We start from the raw sequence: 17,688 nt of genomic DNA, 5'->3' as shown, positions 1-17,688 counted from the left end.
GGATTAATTTGCTTATGAAGAACCAGTAGATAATTTGAGCTGGATTGGGGTGGGCATAGAGATGCCACAGAACCTAGTGTTGGAGCAGATGAGAGGTGCTAAGTTGAAGGCAAGAAAAAGTTTTAAAAGTGTATTTAGCCTTGAGAAATAATAATGGTAGAGAAGTGACTCAGAGTAGAGGAGGTTTGGTCCAGACTCAGTGCAGTTTCAGTGTTTACCAAGAAAGATTGTTAAACGGCTAACATATTTTCAGCCATTGTGGCTGTGTATCTAAAACTTGCAGTTGACGATACTGCAAGTACTGCCTTTTCCTTGGTTTCAATCCTTCCTCTCCCTCTCCCTCTCCCTCAACTATGAGAAGCTCCCTGAAGTTAATGTAAAGACTTTGGCTAATTTTTAGTGGACTATGAATAAACCTCTTCTTATGTCATGGCTGAATGCTGATTTCTGAGCTGTTCTGGTTCCAGGCAGTGTCTATAATTGCATGTTATTATTTGAAAAATAAAGATTTTAATTGCTTTCCAGAAAGCTTCATAGGAAAATAATCTATATTGCTTTGCTTATTTAATTGGAAGACTTTTCCACACCACAATATGCCTAAGTGGGCCCATTGCATCATGCTCTCCATTTTATTTTGAAGACACTTGATGATTTAATACTTCCTTATTGGGCTATTTCCTTTGATCTCCAGCCACAGAGATTTGTTTTTTTAAATAATGCTTGTCTTATTTTTCATAGCTGATGTGACTAATTCAGATTGGATTATTTCCTTTGACCTGAACTGGGGCTGCAGTTCGAAGATCCAAACAATCTGTGGGCAGCCCTTTTTTTCTTTAATAGCAGACTAATTGGCAGACCAATTAATCTGCTCATCTGTGAAAAGAAAATTTATGGCAATAAGTAGTTCTATTTCCAGAAGTCATTCTCTAAAGTAACATTACAGTGGCCTTGTTTACTTCATGCCCTGCAACACGATCCAGTGCTTCAACAGTAGCACAGGTCAATTAGTGGACAAATTAAGCAATTATTAGCCACTAACAAGGGTGACTGGCATCATTACCCTTCCTGTTTACCACCAAACTGTTATTTTAATACAAAGATCAACAAATAAATTAGGGCATCTGTTGTATTGCCATGTCTTCCTTGAAGTAAATGATATTAAATGCGCTTTGGTTGCTGCCAAATTCTTAACCCTGGCCTAATGAGATACACTGATATGTCTCTTGCTGATTACAGAAGCTGTAAAATTTAGTTTGTATTGATTTATTAACTGGAGGACCAAGTTCTCTGCAATGGTATTTTTTTTAATAGTCTAATATCTGTCTTTTTATTTTAAATGTTATTGATCCAGATTGTTTCAGAGGGTCCAGAACGATCGGGTTCCTCTGAAAGACAAAGTTATTTGCTAATTGTATTGATTACTTGGATGCTTACAGTAATTTTCTGGTGAGGTTTGTATATGTAAATGTATGCTTTCATCTGATGCTTCTCTCGTGTCCCATAGAACTGCCTTTACTTCCAGGTTAAAATTCTGTGAGCCAGTTATTCTTAATTCTTGGTTTGTACTTTTATGATATGGTGAGGTTTCTTCTGGTTTAATTGTCTCCTAAATAAGAAAATATATTAAATCTCCCTGGACTGGGAGAATTGGCTTCAGTATCCCCAGTAGACTGGGGAACATTGGGAAGTGCTGGGTCTTGTTTGACACCAAGCTCCTGCGTGCCCAAGGTCAGTCTCTTCCTTTGGTCAGCTGCGATGGTGAATCACACAGAGCAGAGGCTCACCCATTATGTGTTTTTATGCAGTTCTTGGTTAGAGGAGAATAATTTGTCTTGAAAAGCTGAAAACTGTAGCTTTGAGTTGCCAGGATGCTTTTGCCAGGCTCTGTGAGTGAGGCTGCATCAGTAACAGGGGCACAATGAGCACAAACTGGACAAGCCTTTTCCCTGGCACAGTTCAGCCAGAGCAAAGCTCTGGGAGTTTGGGCTCCTGTGCTGCCTCCTGAAGGAAAAGCAGGCCTGTTATTCCTGAGGTATTCGTGGTCCTCCCTGCTGCAAGAAGAACTGTAGCATGTGTATTCCTGCTGTGCTGCCAGATCATGAGGCAAAACTGTTCTGCCAAGACCTTTGGTGAAGTGACGATCCTGTACACAATGCAGTATTTATGCTGTTTTATTGCAGTTGTCTTGAAATGTGGTACCTAACCTAGGATAAAGTTTTTTCTGGACCTAGTGATTTCTGAATAGTTAACTCTTCCATATGTTTTAGAAAAGAAAGTGATGTGATGTTTGAGTGTAATTGAGTCTAGTTGCAAGCTCTTTAAAACCAGTGTAGCATCTTGAGAAACCATGGACTAAGTGTGGGGCTGTTTTCCTTTAAGTACTTTGAAGCTTTTCCAGGTATGTGTACTGTGGATTATGTTTCAGACACTGCCAGAAAACAGTTAGAGCAGCAGTTTAACTTAGCTAAGCTTTTCATGTTTGCATACAGTTAGGAAATCTGGTTATTCAGGATCCAACTGTGTCCCCGTCGTTCCTTCATGTTCTTGCTGTTGTATAACGAACGAAAGTCACAACACCAGCCAAAAAGCAGATCAATGTTCAGTTTCCTTCATTGGGAGGAGGTAATTGCAGAAACATTTCCTGAGCAATGTAATTATGTATATGCTAATTTGCCTCAGAAATTCAGGTTTCGTTTCTTCTCAAGCAGAAGACTTGGTTACAGAAAGGGACTGTCCCCTCTTCAAGATTAGTCACTAATAGATGAAAAAAATTGCTGATGCTCAGAGTCAATTATACCTTGATCATCTTAGACATTCCAAAAGCCTCATTTTTCTCTATGTGCCTCACCAAATTAGAACTCATTCCAACAGTAGCATAGGTTCAGATATGTCAGTATTTGAGACACAAAGCGGGCCTCAGGAAATAAGTTAAATGAAGGCGTTGTACAGGATGTGAGATTTTGGTCCCATCTTTAATGTATGTTTCAACCAAGCTATAAACAAGTGCATTTAACCTGGCATGTTTCCTGGGTTTTAGTTTTATTTTTAAATATTTTGATTGAATCACAAAAAATCAGGTCTAAAGTCAGCTTTTTTTAAGTCTCATGCCATCTTTTCTATGCTGAATTGTCGCTTGTTATATCTATTCCCTAAGGCTTTACCCTGTCCAGCATTAAATGTTTCTGATGACGGGATTCCTCTCTTACCCTGGAGAGACAATTCCACAGTCTAATAGAGCTCACCATTAGTGAAATTTTACTGATGAGCAGCCTTAATTTTTCTCTGCTTAATTTTATCCTGTTACTAGACCGTAGTGATTGATTTATTCTGGGGAAATTCAGTAAATGGTTCCTGCTTCACAGGATGGACTTTACAATAAATAGCAAATTGTCATGACCTATCTGTGGGTGTCCTGAGATTACACAGGAGCTCAATTTATCTCAACATTAATTCCCTGGAAGCTATTTCTGTCAGCACCAACTCAGTGGAGGAATAAGCAATGAATTTAACTGCCAGATTCCAGTCTCCTGCCCCAGCACCTGCCTTGGGGCAAGGCAATGTTTAGTTGCTCCCTGAGCACAAAGCCAAGACGCAAGAGCTCTGCAGGCTCTGGTCCTGTGATGTGCCCGAAGGAAGGGCATTTAGGATCTGCTTCCCCTGTCACTTGTCCTGGTTCCACATTAAAGGACTTGATGAGGTGGAGTTCCTCCTGGTTTTTGTGTGTAAAATAAGTGAAGGGATATGACCTTATAAATTCCAGTCTACCAACCCTACAGTATCTCTTTGCCTGGTACAGAGTTTATGTAACTTCCTCAGTTTTTGTGAGGCATTTTATACATCTTTAGAGATGCAGACGATCTGAAAGCTGTGTTCAGTTCATGTGTCACGGGTAGGTCTGGGCATATGCTCAAATGAATCTGAGGTGCCTCAGCTCAACAAGTTGCCACTCATGTGCTGAGCTGCAGTATAAGCCCACATATGCAGGCTGGGTACATAAAGTATCTTCATTTCACCAGTCAGGAGAAGCAATGTTTTGTTATGGAGGCTCAGCTGATGAGCTGATGAGCAGCCATAGTGTACTTGCATTAAGAAGATAGACTAAGGTATTTCTCAAGTTCTTGAAATTTTAAGAAGGTAGCAGGTGCTACATGACTGCAAGCAGTTTATTCTGTTGGAAGCAGGAGCAGTGCCAGGAACAAAGAGGAATCATTCTAATCTTTTATATGTGAAATTTCAGATAGATATCTGGAAATCATTGATGTCGTAACTCCCCCTTTTTCAAGTCTTTCTTCATTTTATTTCCAGGTATAATTGATTTCCTTGTGAGCCACCATCCTATTGCAAAAGTACTGAGAGACCACCTGGTGTTCAAGATAGCACCCATGCTCAATCCTGATGGAGTCTACCTAGGAAATTACAGGTATGGTTTGGGAAATGAATTTGTGTATTGTTATATCTGCCTTATACACCTTGCACTGTTTTGTCACTGAATTTTATATAGGTTGTTTCAATTAATTCCTCTTAAACTGGTGATTCTCTCGTGACCATGGGCTTTCTGGAGTTCCTGTCAAGGAAGGGGGCTCACAATAGTGAATTTGTTTGCTTCAAGAGGTAGAAAGCATCTCTTCAAGATAGCAGGGTGTCTGCTCTGCAAGCATCCTTTCAGTGTGGGAGTTAATGTCAGCTTAGAGCTAGACCTTAGATGTGTTTTATAAATGCATTCATTATGCTGCTCATCAGCCTCTATGTAAATGTGTCAGTCAATCACAGTTCCCTTAAACTACCCAGATCATCCATTAAAATCACAGATTTCACTCTGCTATTGTACCATAATAGATAGGGATACACGGAATGGAATAATCATTCCACCCTATGCTAATTTTGCTTCATTTTACTATTTGAATTACTACTTTACTACTTCCTCCATTGAGATCGTATTCAGATAATCTTTTGTTTTCCCTAAAATTGTTTGCTCTTAATGCATTTATTTACAAAATAAATGTGCTGCTGGAGGTGATAATGAAAAGCAGTTGATTAGTTGATGATTTGTTTGTGGGGGCAATTACATGTACCACACAGTTCTCTGGAGAAGCCCCTGAGAAATGTAATATACTGCATGCGGTTTTGCTTACAGCGCAAGACTAAAGAGCACAATTCACTCTGTAGCCAGGCTACCTTGAGCTTTGATCTAATTAGATATTGCATTGCTAAGCAGAAAAGACTGGGTTGTTGTAAGGTTGAGGAGACCACTGAGGAAGAAGATAAAAAGTGCAGAAAATGGGGCTGCTGGCAGTTCTTCATTGAGGGAACAGCCTCAGATTGTGCCAGGGGAGTTTTAGATTGGATATTGGGAAATAATTCTTTACTGAAAGGGTCGTCAGGGATTAGAACAGGCCGCCCAGGGCAGTGATAAAGTCACTGTCCCTTGAATTGTTCAAAAAACTGTGGATGTGATGCTTAGGGACATAGCTTAGCAGTGGACTTGGCAATGCTGAGTTAATGGTTGGACTCGATGGTTTGAGGTCTTTTCCAACTGTTATGGTTCTATGATATGTGCTCCTTCTCCCTCCTGTGCTTTGCTGTTTACTAAACTCAAGTAGCAGGGAGTTGCATGGCTGATTTCAACAGTGGTTATATATGTTTAAGTGAAACTTTGGAGAACACATGATCTCCTTCCTGCTGCAGTGATACTCAGCTCTTGACAAATCCAAAATCAGATTGTGATAGGATAGTAGTGGAGTCTGCCAGCACTAGGAATTTATCAGAATGTGTCACCACACATGAATAAAGCCTGAAATTGGTTCTAGAATCTGATACTACATCACTTTCCTCTGTTCCAGGTGCCTTGCACATAAGCAACTCCCAGTTGCAATTAAGCAGTTTTTGTTTTCCACCATAAATTCTCTTGCCCTGTAGGTTTTTCCCCTACACTATTATTTACAGTTTTTGAGAGGCATGCAGCTTTACAGATACGTATATGGCTCATAACTTGAAAAGCCTTTGGGGAACCCAGGTATTATGAAAGGGCATGCAAATTAATTTGGAATTGCTGAGCCTGATGGTAAACTGTTTGTTTAACTTTTCATGATGTACAGGATTTCAACCCTCCTGAACTAAAGAGACTTTTAATGAGGCATTTGGAAAACATTTGATTTTCTTGCAATTCTTCACTGTATTTACAAATGGCCCAATGTAACTAATAACTTAAAATGAGGGTAATAAGCAAAATACTACCTATTATCTTGAGAAGAATATTTAAAAGCCTAGTAATGTGCCAGCATTGCAGTTAACAAGTGCTGAGTGAATAATTTACAGCAAACATTTTATTTCTTGCTCATACAAAATCCACAAGCACATGACAATTTATTTACTTGAATTTAGTGGCTGAATTTCTAAAAAAATCTCTAAGGATCGCTTGCTTGTATTTGACAATTTAACTGTGAGCCTTCTCAGTGATTGGCTAGATAACTCTGTTTCATCTCATCTGGTCTTTGTTCAGATTAGCACATAAATAGGACTTTCAGAAGTCTTCCATATAGTGTGGTCTAACACAGATCTATTGGCTGGGGACAATCCCCTGCTTTTGCAAGCAGAGGTGCCATATGCAGCAAGAGCAGTTTTAGGCATTTGAACTTCTCCTTCTTGTTATCTCGCTCTTTCTCAAAGCAACAGCTGGTGACTATTTCTTTGGTTCATTGAAGGTTCATATTCAGAGCTATGCAAGCTAAGATAATGAAATGGGTAATTAAACCTCATGCTTGAGTTTGTAAATTGATCTCCTGCCAGTGTGAGAGAGGAGGGGTTTTTACCCCACCAGTACATAGCTTTGCACAATTGGCAAAATACACTGTCGGATGCACTTCACTGTCCTCCGAAATCCCAGGCACAGTGGGCACCATTAAAAGCCTGAGTGTGTCAGCAATTCTCATAGAAGGCATGGGATGTACTAGTTCTCCTGAGATCGAAACAGGAACTAACTACTCATTTACCCAGGATGAGATGGTAACAGTTGGCTGATGAGATTTTCTTCATCGTCATTTTTGGGGATGTAGGACTTTCACTGAGGATGTGAGTCCTGTGCTCTCCTCCAAAATCCTTGTCACTTTGTTCTTCTGAACTGAGACTTGGGAGTTCAAGCCAAATCTGCAATGATGCTGCCAAGAATTGCCTGTTTCCTATAAACTGTTGCTTATTCTCAAGAGAACAGACCAAATGGGTTGTGACTCTAGAGGGACTTTCATGTGGTGCAGGGTTCATAACCAGCAACAAGTGAGTGTAATATTGCAGCTATAAAGCAAAGTGCTTGCAGCACAGACACATCTGTGAGGAAAGTTGTTTATATGTCGTGTGTACATTCAATTGGCTCTAAAAGAAGTGGTCAAGGAAATGAATGTCAGTGTTCAGTGTATAAAGATGCATGGAAACAAGGTGCTAAACTTTACTGATTTATCCAAGTTTATGAAAGAGTTTAAGAATTTGTGGACCCATACAGTTAGAAATGAAAAGACAAAGTGCCTTGTGGAATGTATGAGGGTGATTAAGCTTTTCTTAACAAGGGGGCACGGGCTTAAGCTCTGCCAGGGGAAATTTAAGTTGGATATCAGAAAAAAATTCTTTACAGAGAGAGTAACGAGGCATTGGAATGGGCTGCCCAGAGAGGTGGTGGATTCACCATCCCTGGAGATTTTTAAACACAGATTGGGCGTGGCACTGAGTGCCATGATCTAGTAAATGGACTGGAGTTGGACCAAGGGTTGGACTCGATGATCTCGGAGGTCTTTTCCAACCCAATCGACTCTATGATTCTATGATTCTACTTTAGAGTGTTTGGAAGGTCTATACATAATTTGAAAAAAGTTCTTAGGGTTTTTTTAATAAATGGGAAAAAGTTACTTAGGACATAAGTTATTGGAGTTTTTTTAGTAGAAATTGAACTAGTATGCTTCTATCTCTTAATAACTTCAGCACATAAGCAAAGAGAGTTGGTTTTCATCTATTTCTTTCTGAAAAAAAGTGAGAAATGAAAAATTGTAAACCATGCTACAGTAATCAGAATGGGCTGGGTGGGAATTTTGGATGGATAAGCCACTGAGAAGTGGAGCCCTTCAGAGTGCAAATCTACCTGCAAGCCAAAGTACTGAATGGCTGACTGGGATTTCTCCTGCTTGCCGTGCTGCCTGTGTGCTGTTTTGCTGGCATACTCTTTTGTGAGTATGGTTACTACACTGAACTCTCTTCAGTGAAAAACCCCTCTATAGTCCTTTTTTTTCCACATGAATATACCCAGCTCCTCCTAACATAATGACAGAGACCTGCCATGCTGTGGCCAAGAGTGTAGAGTCTTTCTTGAAACAGGAAGACAGGCTTCATTCTTTTCTTGATGTCTTTAAAGCTGGTATTACCACACTTCTAAATGCAACTAACTGGCTTTACAGTTATAGTGTGTAAAAAAGGCTATGCCACACAGGCTTGTAATTAAATTGCCCAGGAAGATGTTATTGGTTGACCCAGCTAAAAGAGTGGGACTTGAGTGTAATTTGCCCTCTGTTCTAGCTGGCAGCTTGTCCTGAGCTCTCACTTGAATTGAAAACCCCCTTATGCTGGGGTTGCATGTCTTGATCTTTAGCTTTAGTTTGAAATAACATGGCACAAAAATAAAAATATTTGTGTGTTTCTCCATAACACTAATCTCACACTCTCTGATGGATTAAACTGTGAAACAGCTTTAGGAAATAAAGGAAAACAAGGGAAGAGAGATTTCTCAACTTTTCTTCCTCTGTTTGCAGTACAGCATTACCATCTTCTGAACCTATTGCCATCCCCAGGGAGGTGGGGGTAGACTAAGGGAACTAAAAAAGTGTTCTCGATTTAAAAGTCATTCATCCCCAGGCTTGGCCTGAACTTTCCTTTATCGAGAGCTTGTTCTTAAGCTGGCATTCTGCAGCTGAATGCTGAAATCTGTCCCTGCAGGCGAGATGACTGTACCACACCGCCTTAGATTAGTTCCAATTTGTCAGCCTCACCTTTTAGACATGAAATCCTATACTGGCACCAAAAGGGATGTGTTGCTTAGTCTGGGCACCTCTTCACTGAGGTATCCCAGAAATGCCATGACAAGGCAGTTAAATATCCTGACCGTTCTCTAAAGGCTTTGTCGCATGACCCAGTAAGTCTTCCTGTTCTTTGCTGTTTCTGTATTGCCTTCAGTTGGATAACTGTGACAGTATCAGCCTTTGGTAAATTAAAGCCATGAATTAGCTGAAATGTTCCGAACTGTCATCATTACTGTATCCTTCTTGCTTGATTGTGGGGACTGCAAGAACTTGTGTGAATGGGGAGACAAGAGCACATGCTGATGCTAATCCTTTCTCATTTCACTGTCAGGTACAATATTTTTGAGCTCAACACGATATTTACTGCTTGGTTGTTTTAGGGGTTAACAAAGTAATTTGTTGGACAGAAAGCAGGCTAGCCCTACTCAGATTGAGAAACCAAATCCACCATTAACAGTGTCAGTATCCATATGAAAGCTGTGTTAGGATTGAATATTTTGAACAAATGGTATATTTTTGCCCCAGAAATGTAGTTTTGGAAGGACTGAAATAGCTTGTGGAAAGGAGATGAATTTTGTAAATTGTGAAAAAAAAGGAGCTGGGAAGGTTTGGGAAACATTTTGAATGATTGATACCAGCATTTTATAAAGGACAAGCTTTTTTTGTTTTTGTTTGTTAATGGCATGATTTGTTGCAATCTGGCCCTTTCTAAACATTCCTTTTGAAAGACTTGAAATACAAACAGAAAACTTGGCTTTGGACCAGGTGAAACTTTTCAGATTTATCGTCAATAGATTTTTGAGGACTTTATTTCTGTGACTCTAGAAATAGGCCAAAGTTCAGCATTCATGCTGACATAAAATTTATGAGGGTTTTTAAAAGTATATGCACATGTGGACTTTATCCAAATTATTTTAGCTCTCAGTCAGAGCTATATTTCATAACAATTAGGAGTTCTGATTTTGGTCTTCGATAATATCACTTTGGGGGATGCACCTGCACATGTACATATGTGTGTGTATGTATATTCACAGTGACTGATACGTTATGAGGTTCTTACTCTCACTTGTTCAGTTGTGAGACATGGCTATCTGTGTGCCTGCCACCATTTATACAAGGCCTCTTCATTATTTTTCATCTATTTTTCTGATGGGGAAGGTTGTTTGTTTTTTTTTAGCCTCATTTAATACATGTGAAATTCATGCACTGCCTTGAATCAAAAAACAGAGTATCCATCTCAGATGACAAGATGAACCTCTCAATGGAGTTTATTTTTCCTAATTAGGTGTTTGTCATTGTGTATTCTATATGACTACATATAAGTAAACAATTGTGGACCTTTTGAATAAATTTATTGGTTTTATTTATGTTACTGGGCATAAAAAAATCTATAATTACCAGGTACAGCCGCAATATAACTGGTATTTAATGACAATTACTTTTTGTTACCATAGAAATGAGTCCAAAGTAGTTACCTATAATTTCTCATTTCCAAACCTCACACATGTTGTATTGCAGTATTACCATAGTAATTGCCTATTAGTCATCATAAAATAAGCAGTTACCCAGAAGATATCAGGATAGTGTGAAATTTCTCATCTCATTCAAAACTTGCAGCACATGCCACTTCTCGTCTTCCTTTAGTGGGATTTTTGCCTGAATGACAAAATGTCTGTTGTACATTAACCCAAGGGATAGAGGGATGTGATTGAGAGAGAATTATACTCTATAAATACACCAAGTCAGGAAAAGTATGTTCCATCCCCTGAAAATACAGAACTATTTCTCGTTATTGAAAAATAGGGATTTTTCAAGCCCACAAAATGGAGGTTTGTTCCTTGCCATAAATTTCTTTTTTTTTTCCTTTTTTTCAAATTCACTTGTGACTGAAGCAGAGACTACACGCCTTGGGGAGGGGATGGGTCTGTGAGACCAGCTGTTCTGTGTCAGACTTCACAAGCCCAGTATCCTCTAATGCAGCAGGAAGAATCATCCACTCCAGCCTGTTGTGAGCTTCATGAACTTGTCCTCAGTGGCCCTTCTTGCATTTTGTCGACTTTTAAATTTAGACCACATGTTACTGAGGCAAATGAGTCTCTCTCTGTGCTTGCCTAGATCACATCCGATATCAGCTGGGGGCTTGGTACTCACATGGAGCCAGGACAACTGGAGTGTCAGGCTGTAGGTGCAGAGGGGGTTACTTACCCCCTGGTAAGGTGGTGGCAGCTGAGATCTTCTCCTCCCATCCAAGTTTCAGAATTAGAAATCCAAAGTGGCTTTTGACACCCTGTTGGCTTAAAAATATAGCGGTTGCCAGGATCAGTCACCCAGATAAAAGAAGGAGAAAACCAAACAGAAGAAGACCATTTCTGTGTATTGCCTTCTCCCATGAGGCTGGGGATGCGGGGGAGGCATGGCAGAAGTTTTACTCTCCCCTAGGTCTTGCTTGGCACCGAGCACAAATCGGGAATCTTCTCTCCTACTGTCATGAGCAGTGTGCATTTGTGTCTGATTTGGATCTCCCAGGTCATGTGCTGTGCCAGGTGGGGGCTCTGGTACAGAGTCTGGAGTGGACCTGCAGCTGTGACACAGGTATGCTCTGGGCTGCAACAATGGAAAAGCCTATGGAGGCAAAGGAGCAAAAGTTATTCTGCCATCCTTACATTCATCTGGCTTGGACCATTGCCATTCCTTTTCTACTTGGAAGTTTTCTGCCCATTGTGGCTTTTATTGCCCAGAGAGTGCTGTCATCACAAGGCAGTTACAGGGGGTGCTGCTTTGCTCACCATTACTTAAAAAAAATCTTCCTTGTAAAAAAGTTGTCATCCTTTATCTTAAAACAAATACTAGGTTTGCAAAAGGGTTCCTATCTAGTGCCACTGAAAATGCTCTTTATATTGATGTGGTAACTGCTCATTTAAACCATATTACAGCTCCTGAGTATTTTTCAGTTGCTATTGATGTGACAAATTCTCTTGCACAGAGGACTGCACCAATCAATAGAGTCAGAATATGTGCTTTAACAACAAAGCCACATGCCTTGGGGTTCCAGTTGAATCTGAACCTTTTAGTAGCATTAAATAAAGCTATATTTATTTTGCTTTTGGTGGAAGGGAAAAAAAAGCAAACCCAACCTAATTTAATACAACTTGTTGGAAAGGTTTGAAGGCAGCATTATGGGGCCATTTTCACATGTGATGAATACGTAACTAGTGTCAGAGCTGCTATTTTGTTTTTGTAAGTGAATTCTTCTTTTGGTTAGATTGATCTGGAACTACAGAGCAGCCTTTTATTTTTAGATGAGTGGGGAGAGAAGTTATAACGAGAAATACTGAAATCATAGCTTTTTTTATGGCTGCCACTATTCCACTGAGAATGAGACAAGATGTCCTTAAAGAGACAGGGCTATTTATTTTCCATTTAAATAGCACCATTTGTGATTATTACCTTTGAGCCCTTATGCAGAGAATAAGTACCCAACTCGTGAATCTCAGCCAAGTGACTCAAAGTTTTGTACCTAAGTGGCATTTATGTCTGTGAGTTGCTGTAGGAGCCTATTCTTGACCTTCACTGACTTTTTTTTTGCATACTTTTATCTTCTAGAATGTCTTTGTGATTAACAGAGGTCTTAATGTCAATTTGGTTGAAATATTTGTTTTCTTTCCTCCCCTCCTCAATAGCTGGTTTTAGGCCTGAATAATCCCGTATGGGTTTTTTAGCTTTACTCTCAGTTAAATAACTAAACATATTGGACTTGCTTCTCTTTTTTAATTTCCTCTGTAAGTCTGACTTGTATCTATGGTGATTTGAGTTCTTGTTCACAGCAGCAAACAAAGGACCAAATACTCCAGTGGAGAGTGTTTGTTTTGCTTTGGTTTTGTGTTTTATTTGGGGTTTTGTTCTTATTATTTTTGCTAATTCTGCAAATGGCTTAGTAAACTTCAGCCAACGTGCTCTAGATCTTTGTTTTGGTTTACCCATCTGCAATTTAGCAATAATTAGGTTCAGATATCTAAAATTAGCTGTGGAGCTACATTTATTAGTGTGTGTATGAAACCTGTGTTGCATTCCTGGGCTTTGAGGCACTACGTTGGTACCAAGCAGGATTATTTAGAAAAATTACAATCAAAGCAGGGCTTTATTGTTAGAAAGATGCTGAGCTGGTCTCTGCTTAATGACATGAGCTGAGCTCTACTCCTCCAGCAGTAGTTGCCAGGCCACAATCCGTGGCATTTAAGAGCTGATACAAAAGACTGGAGGGCTGTTCCGAAAAGGCTGTTTGTCAGACACAGGAAGTTATGGGGGTGACACAACCCAAGAAATATGCTGTGTATTCACAAGTGCCATTTGCTGGTACTGCTAACTGAGCTCTTTCCAGCGACAGGTGCATTGGCTGCTTATCCCAAGAGGAGGTGGTCTGTGATAAGGAGAGTATTTGTGTAGCTGTTAGCAGTGGGGACTATCCCCATTTCAATTCCCAAGGCTTTGTCTCCTCCCTTTACCCAAATGCAATTATTGGTACTGTTGCTTTGCTGAAGGTCTGGTTCAGGAAAGTGCTCAGAAGTGGCAGTTGCAATGAAGGTTGTGACTCAGGAGCGTGTGTTGGTTCCCTGTGGCGTTTCTTTCCCTCCTGCCTTGGCCTTTGTTTAACTTTCTGTCCTTAATACAATTATTGGCCCAAACCAAAATTGCATTTTCATGCAGGAACCAAGAGCAGCCAAAGTTTAGTGTGAATTGTGCTGACTATGCATTATATTTGCCTTGTCAGCAGGATCACTGAGTTCCCAACCCACCTGGGAGCAAATCCCAGAGCCTGAAGTGTTGGCAAGGCCAAGCTCTGCTCCAGCCCTGTCTGTATTCTCCTGTCCTGGCATGCAAAGGCCACATCCAGCCCTGAAGATGCCCACACAACTGAAGCTATAAATGGAGATTCAAGCTGTCCTTGTTCTGTCAGTTACTGAGTGGTGCTGTTCCCTAACTAGGCTCCTCCATGCTACCTCATCTTCAGGAGTTAGTCTGGAAGAGGTTTCCCTGCCCTGACTCCTGGTGAGGAGTGCAGAGTTACTGTAGTACTTGGCAGTGCTCTCCTGAATTCCTGGAGAAGGCTTTAGGCAGACTTAATTGCAGCCTTTCCGTACTTCAAGGGAGCTTACAAGATGGGCACAGGATTTTAGTAGGGCCTATACCAACAGGAGAAGGGGTAACAGTTTTAAAATATAGGAGATTCAGACTAGATATAATGAAGAAATTTTATAGGATGAGAGAGGTGAAAGAGTCACACAGGTTGCATGGAAAGGCAGTAAAAGCCCCATCCCTGGAAACAGTCAAGGCTGGGTTGGACTGGGCTCTGAGCAACCTGATCTAGTTGAAGATGTCCCTACTCATTGCAGAGGAGTTGGACTAGATGGCCTTTAAATGTCCCTTCCAACCCAAACTATTCTATGATTCTGTGACTCCTGAACAATTGAGATCGCTCTCTCTGCTGGTGCAGGGGGCAGAGCCAGGCCGCTTCTGTGTTCTATCTTTACAGGTTACATTCAAGTCTTGTTTGTGCCAGCAGGACTTGTCTTTGCAACAATTAAGTGAAAAACAGAAACTGCAAGTAAAGAGGGGAAGTATTTTCCTTAACTGTAGAAATTACCCATTGGAGGTCAAATTCTGCCTTGATGAGAGCACCTATTTTTCCTTCTAGGTGAGCAGACTAAAGAGAAAGAGTGAGGAAAGTGTTTTGCCTGTTTTCTGTAAACATAGGAAGGCACAACATGTGATTAGTGTGTGTCACAGTTTCAGACTGTTCCACCCCAAACAGCATCTCAGAACCTTTTCCAATGTAATTAACATCCCTTTCCTCACTTCCACTCCCCCATTTCAGCAACATCTGTTCACCTAGACAGATTCACCAGCTGTCAGGGAAGGCAGCTGAGGAATTAATGCTTGATGAAGACCTTTCTGGACAGACTTCCTGAGGGTTTTTTCAAGTTATACCCATTTACATGAGATCACCAGAAACTAATGATCACTCTCACAATCTCTGCAAGAGCCCCTTTCCTTGTGGTGAAGTTTTATCATATTATACAAATGATGGTTTCAGTACTCACCTTCAGTTCACCAGGAAAAGATTTATCACCTGTCAATAGAAAAGTCCAGTCTTCCTGTTCCAACTGCTACTCTGTGAGTAAGGACAGGGAAATACTATCCAAGGTATTGTATTAGGAGAACAGTAGCAGCCTAAGGGAATGTTTGTTTAGGTTCCATTTTTGTTGTTTGCTTTTCCTGTGTGACAGCTGTTCTTTTTTTTTTATTTTTGAAATTGCAGCACTTAAAATGATGGCAGCTTGCTTTTTAATTTATAGTGCTGGTCCTAAGGGCAGTGTTGTGTAATGTCAAAGCAATCCTGAGACAAATCTAAATAATGAGCATTCATTATCTAAACCAATACTATATTAATAAAGAAAGATTAAATAATTTGAGGATGTGCATCACTTCTGAGCAGGGACACCTGCCCAAAGTTCCCACTGACATGTCTTGGTCAGCATGTTAACTCCCAGATGTTGCAATCTCTTTATGACTTGGAAGAGTCTTGTGAAGTATCTCTAAGTGGTTCAGAGATGTGATGTTTCATCTTCTGTTTGGAGAAGGAACCTTTTTTCTTTGTTTATTTCTCATAGGGGAAGTCTCCTAAAAGACACATGTTTAAGTGTTGAGTTTCAGGAGCTTTCAAGGTGTTGAGCTCTTGAAAACTACTCCTGGTGAACATTTGAAAATTTAGGCTGTAGGCTCTAAAGGAAACTTTATTTAGGGACACAGTTCTTTTCTGCTGAAGCAGAGAGAGATTGGAGACTGCTGTTTCACAGTTGCTTTCAGCTAAGGAAAATGTGTGCTGGTACCCAAAGGGGCAGTTCAGTTCTGTTTTCCCTCCTGGCTGTGCATCCCTGCCATCTCCTTTTTGCCAGGACCAGTGCTTGTGTTGGCAGTTATGTGAGCTAGAAAAGGACCAACCCTGCAGAAAACCAACCTGACAAAACAGTTTTCATTTGGGTCCCTGGGCAGCCAGAAGAATGGAACCAAGATAGGAGGGAGGAATGAGCAGAGAGAGATCCCTTTTTCATGTCAGCTTTGGTGCAGATGGACATAAAGCAATTTTGAGGGCAGAGCATAAATGTAGGTGGCTGTTTTGCAGCTATTCCCAGGATCCTGGAAATGAAAGGCAGTGGCAGCCAGTGATTTCTTGGAAGAATTTTGGTGTGTTCAAATGCAACCATTCCTATATAACCTCTTTCTTAGGATTATTATCTGCTTAAGAGCAACACAGGATCATTTATACTCTTGGTAAGAAATTGGGTGACTTGGCACATCCATTCAAGAAAACAGGGGCTATATGGTGTCAGAATCTGGAAACGAGCTGTTTCCATGCAACTGTTAGACTCCGTTATGTACACACGGCAAAAAAAAATGTCCACAAAACCCTTTTCCCTGTGCTCCCTATAAATACAGAAGCCATCATAGCTGTGCTGACATGGCAGAGGGAGCAATTAATCTCCTAGCAGATTACTTCTTTGCTGCCCCCGGCACCAGGCAGAGGGGGAATGTCAGAATAGGCTGGGAGGAGGTAGATGTGACAGCTGATGGCTTTGCCTGGTTGGTGCCTAAGAGCTGGAAGAAGAGCACTCTGCCAATATGGAGGAGTTGGGATCAGGAAAAGGATGTGACATTTCTGGACAGGCAGTGTTGAGCCACAGAAACATTAGCCAGTCTCTGCCAGAGTGAGTGGGACAGGTATCGTGCCTTCTTGTTCCCTCCTAGACTGGAAAGGATGTATATTAGCAGAAGTATGTGTGACTTAACATGCAGTTCCTCGGTGTTAACGTGGCTCCCCAGGGAAGAGAAGTGCTTATTTCAGGTTGTGCAGATCATAAACCTGCTGCCTTGTGTAGTGCGTGTGCTCTGAATACTAATGCTGCTTCCCCCTCTTCTTTACTGCCGTGGCCATTGAGCTGATGTATTGTATAGATTATACAATGATAATGGATGGGGAAGGGGAATTTCATCTGTCTCTTTAACCAAAATATACCAGTAAATCCTGCCAGTTTGCAGAGAACAGCTGGATTTCTAATAACACTGGCATGCTGTTGTGATGGTTGTGAGTGGGGGTGGGTTTTGCTGCCCTCTCCCTTTTATCACTGCCATTCAGACTCCAAATGCTTGCAGAAGGACTGAAGCTTTCCAACACTCTGAGACTAATGCAGCATTTATCCTAGGGGTCTGCCAGGGCTGTTGAATCTTGGTGGCCTGACCCCTCTTTGGTGTGTCTCCACCATGCCCAGGGGAAGAAAGGGAGGCAGGGGCTTTGCATTTGATTTTCCAAGTAACAGCTGGGTGAGAGAAAGGTTTTTTCTTGTTTACAAGACCAGTCTTTAATCATAGAGTGGGCTGAGCTGTGCTCTGATACTCTGCAAAGCAATGAGTGAGGTGCATCATGGAAAGGCTGTATCTTGGGACTGTCAGGAACCAAAAGAAGGATGTCACAGAAATGGGAAAAGACTCTCAGACTGGTCACATTTGGTATTATTAATAATAAATTTAGTATATTCATTTGAATTGAAATAGATCAGCAAGGGAGCCTGAACGTTCAGAT

General features: G+C 40.8%; 1 protein-coding gene across 2 annotated transcripts in view; it reads left to right on the top strand.

Moving 5' to 3' along the window:
- The window catches only part of LOC139676330 (BEN domain-containing protein 5), an 893,330-nt gene that overhangs the window by 697,344 nt on the left and 178,298 nt on the right, over positions 1–17,688 (top strand). For both annotated transcript variants that reach the window (XM_071565176.1, XM_071565175.1), the window contains exon 8: positions 4,306–4,420. In XM_071565176.1, coding sequence (XP_071421277.1) covers positions 4,306–4,420 — 115 coding nt within the window. The remainder of the gene's footprint in view (positions 1–4,305; positions 4,421–17,688) is intronic.

The sequence above is a fragment of the Pithys albifrons genome, chromosome 10 (genome assembly GCF_047495875.1).
Source record: "Pithys albifrons albifrons isolate INPA30051 chromosome 10, PitAlb_v1, whole genome shotgun sequence".
Lineage (NCBI taxonomy): Eukaryota > Metazoa > Chordata > Aves > Passeriformes > Thamnophilidae > Pithys > Pithys albifrons.
Note: the sequence above shows the minus strand (reverse complement) of the source record. Positions and strands in the feature narration are given on the sequence as shown.